At 38.9% G+C, this 3762-nt stretch overlaps 1 protein-coding gene across 8 annotated transcripts in view; it reads right to left on the reverse strand.

Moving 5' to 3' along the window:
* The window catches only part of Mia2 (MIA SH3 domain ER export factor 2), a 93673-nt gene extending 91455 nt beyond the window's left edge, over positions 1-2218 (reverse strand). For 3 of the 8 annotated variants that reach the window (XM_028781737.1, XM_028781723.1, XM_028781720.1), the window contains exon 1: positions 1898-2163. In XM_028781737.1, the coding sequence (XP_028637570.1) occupies positions 1898-2012 (115 nt within the window). In that variant the 5' untranslated portion in view covers positions 2013-2163. Of the gene's footprint in view, positions 1-1897 lie in introns of all 8 variants that reach the window. The other 5 variants (XM_028781713.1, XM_028781704.1, XM_028781696.1 and 2 more) reach the window with 4 other exon arrangements.
* Positions 2219-3762: the final 1544 nt, after the last annotated feature.

Consider the following 3762-nt stretch of genomic DNA (forward strand, 5'->3'; position numbering starts at 1 on the left):
GAAGGAAGGAAGGAAGGAAGGAAGGAAGGAAGGAAGGAAGGAAGGGAAATTAGTAAATATACATGTTGTAAATGGCTTTTACAAAAGGTTACAAATAGCCAGGTGGTGGTGGCGCACGCCTTTAATCCCAGCACTTGGGAGGCAGAGGCAGGCAGATTTCTGAGTTCGAGAGTTCGAGGCTAGCCTGGTCTACAGAGTGAGTACCAGGACAGCCAGGACTACACAGAGAAATCCTGTCTCGAAAACAAACAAACAAAAAAAAAGTTTACAAATATTTTTACTTATAAAAATATTTCTTGGGCTGGAGAGGTGACTCAGCACATGGGAGCCCTGGCTGTTCTTCTAGAGGAACTGTGTTCAATTCCTAGCACCCACACTGTGGCTTGTGGTCATCTGTGGCTCCAGTCTGTGGCTTCAGAACACTCCCTGGCCTCCAGCCACACACCCAGTGCCTTCACATGCATGAAGGCAGACACTGATCCACATAAAATAGAAGTGAACAAATCGTTAAATATATGTCTTAGATATTTTTGTGTTTCATATAATTATATCTTGTATTTTAATTTACATTTTGAAAAATTATAAATGGTTTTCATGTTGGAAAGATAGGACTTATTTTCAGAAACCCTGAGATGAGGATATGATTTTTTTTTCCTGTTGTTGCTGTTGTTTTATTTTGAGACAAAGAACTCATTCTGTAGACCAAGCTGGCCTGGAACTAGAGCTCTGACTATTTCTGCCTCCTGGTGCCGTTCTACCCGGCAGAATAAAAATTTTTTTTGCAGTCACGTGGATACCAAAAGACTAAGTTCTTGGGGCTGGGGAGATGACCGAGTGGTTAAGAGCACTTAAGGCTCTTGCAGAAGACCCAGGTTCAGCTCCTAACACCACGCGGAAGCTCATAACTGTTTGTAACTCAAGACCCGGGGAATCCAATGCCCTCTTCTGGATTCTGTGAGCACTAGGCACATATGTGGTATACGAATGTACCTACATACATACGTACATATATACATACGTACATGCGGGCAAAATACCCATATGTAAAATAAAAATAAGTAAGTTTTTAAAGCAAGCTCTTAAATAACAAAGTAGACGTGAACTTCTCTTCATAGAGACTTAAGAAAGTTTAATATTAGGCTGGGCGGTGGTGGCGCATGCCTTTAATCCCAGCACTTGGGAGGCAGAGACAGGCGGATTTCTGAGTTCGAGGCCAGCCTGGTCTACAGAGTGAGTTCCAGGACAGCCAGAACTACACAGAGAAACCCTGTCTCGAAAAACAAAAAACAAAAAAAAGTTTAATATTTGGTGTTATACATCATACACACACACATATGAATGCTTATTTTAGCATTTTTACATAATAAATTGACACAAATGATTAGCATTTGCTAAAATTTGGACAGCTAAACGGTTTTCAAATATGCTGGTTTGAAATAAAAACATTTTGGGGGAAATTCACGAGAATCGGATAATTCTGATTATGAAATAGAAACTAAACCATATAAACTTCATCGACAGTGAATTAATAGACTGCCTGGTAGCTTTCTGAACAATCGATTATCTTAAAAAAAAAAAAAGTAAAAAGCTGGTTATTTAAATTTTGACACACGGATTAATACCATCACGGATTAATACATATTTCTACCAGTCTCCTTTTTGTTTCTAACTTTATACTTATGCTAGATGATAAGATATTAAATTTTTTAAATGTGTTAAATTTATAATTATGCTGCCACTATATGCTTTGCTTCTGGAGTTCCCTTTTTCGTATCAAGCTATACTTTATAGTTCCAAAGATTTTTCATTACTATTAACGTTGATTTTTCGTCACACAAGTCCACAGTAAGATTTAATGTAATCTTAGAACAAGAGGGAAGAAGAAAAGCAAACTTACTTTCACATTCCAAGTCACCACACTTTTTAAGGTGTGCCAGCAACTTTGTACCCTCCAGACACTTTGCCAGAGAAACAACCAAAAGAAGGAGTCTTTGAACACTGACTTCCGCCATGCTTGAACAAGCCACCAGGGACCCTGAACAAGTGTTAGAATGTTAGGCGACAGGCATGCCGGAAAAACAGCCGATGCTCAGTCTGTCCCGTAGCACAAGAGGAAAAGGCTGAGTATTCTTCAATCCCTTTGTAGCTGCATTTTCCTGATGGTACGCTGGCTCGGCTTCAGGAATTAACACTCTCTGGTCTCAATCTGCAGAGTCAGCCAAATGACACCAAACGGCTTAATAATTAATGAAGGTTTTTAGCTGGACCAATGTGTTATAAAGTAGCCCAGGTGAAACTGACTCACTTAAAGGGACCCTGTGCTCAGTAGGACCGTTCTTAAGCTTCCGCAGAAAGGGACTTAATCTCTGCTATAGTCTCATCTGCAGATGAGTCAACAAGTACAAACCAAATGTTTACTGCATGCAGATTCTAACTTCAAAAGAGAAGGTATAGAGAGCCGGAAAAAACTCAGTTAATAAATACCCTTACCATGAGGCCTGATGACCTGAGTTTAATATTACCTAGGACCACTTGGGTAGAAGGACAGACCTGATTCCAGAAGTGGTAGTCTGACCTACACTATTCATACACAGACACACACACACACACACACACACGGCATATGTGTAAATAAATAAATGTAATTTTAAAAGTTAAATGCATAATCCAAAATTAATTTACTGTTTTGAAAAAAGAAACCTTCAAATACATAAACTAGAAACAATTGCCATACATGTGACATTAAAAGGAAGATATATAGTTATATGAAAAGCATTATTAATTTATGTTAAAAGTATGATTTTGAAATATGATGAAATTATCAGAAAAACTATTCCTTTAGGTATTTTAAAAAATCTTCAGTGTTGCTATGAAGCCACAGTTAGAACAATAGTTAAAACATAATTAACTACTTACTATGAGCCAAGTATTATCTGAAGTGCTTAAATAATGTGAATAGATTCTTGGTGTAATCTCAACTTCATACCAGCTCTCTGGGACAGGTGACATTATCACCCTGATATTTGCATATAAGCCATAGTAGAGACAGGCTAAGCCATCCCATGTCATGAAGCAAGTGAAGAATAAATTTAAATGTAGGTACCGCGGTAGAACAGCATACAAACTACTGTGTGTTTTTAAGTTATCTGTTGCGGAGAAACAGAATAAGGAATTATTCCGTTGATTTAAAAGGATAAAGGTCCTACATTGGGAAATTTTGTTTAAGAAACTAGATCTGAAGGTCCTTGGGCTCCAATGCAGCACATTCTACTCAGTGCCAGACAGGAGTAAACCAAACATCTATCACTCCTGCAAGCTGAAGTAAAGGGTCTTTGCTTTCAAGCTCCTAACAGAACAGAAGCACACTGCCTGCTGGTTTGTTTATCAGTGGGAAGTCTGTTCTCTCCCAGATAGGGATTTTAAGTCTCCCAAAAGAATCTGATGGAACATGCACTTGAGGGTCAGGTGGCTCGCAACATAGCATTGCATAGTTGTGTACACACACACACACACACATACACACAGTATAGATCAGTTTCTTGAATACCTTCATGAGTCTTATTGGTGATGAAATTTAAACAAAAATCAGTTCCTCGGGGCCAGGTAAAACACATGACTTTAATCTTGGTACTCCGAAGAGGCAGGATTTCTGTGAATTCCAAGTCAACCTGGTCTGCACAGAGAGCTCCAGATCACCAGAGAGAGACTACTTGTCAGAGAGAGAGAGAGAGAGAGAGAGAGAGAGAGAGAGAGAGAGAGAGA

Source organism: Grammomys surdaster, unplaced genomic scaffold (assembly GCF_004785775.1).
Source record: "Grammomys surdaster isolate TR1022 unplaced genomic scaffold, NIH_TR_1.0 98, whole genome shotgun sequence".
Taxonomy (NCBI): domain Eukaryota; kingdom Metazoa; phylum Chordata; class Mammalia; order Rodentia; family Muridae; genus Grammomys; species Grammomys surdaster.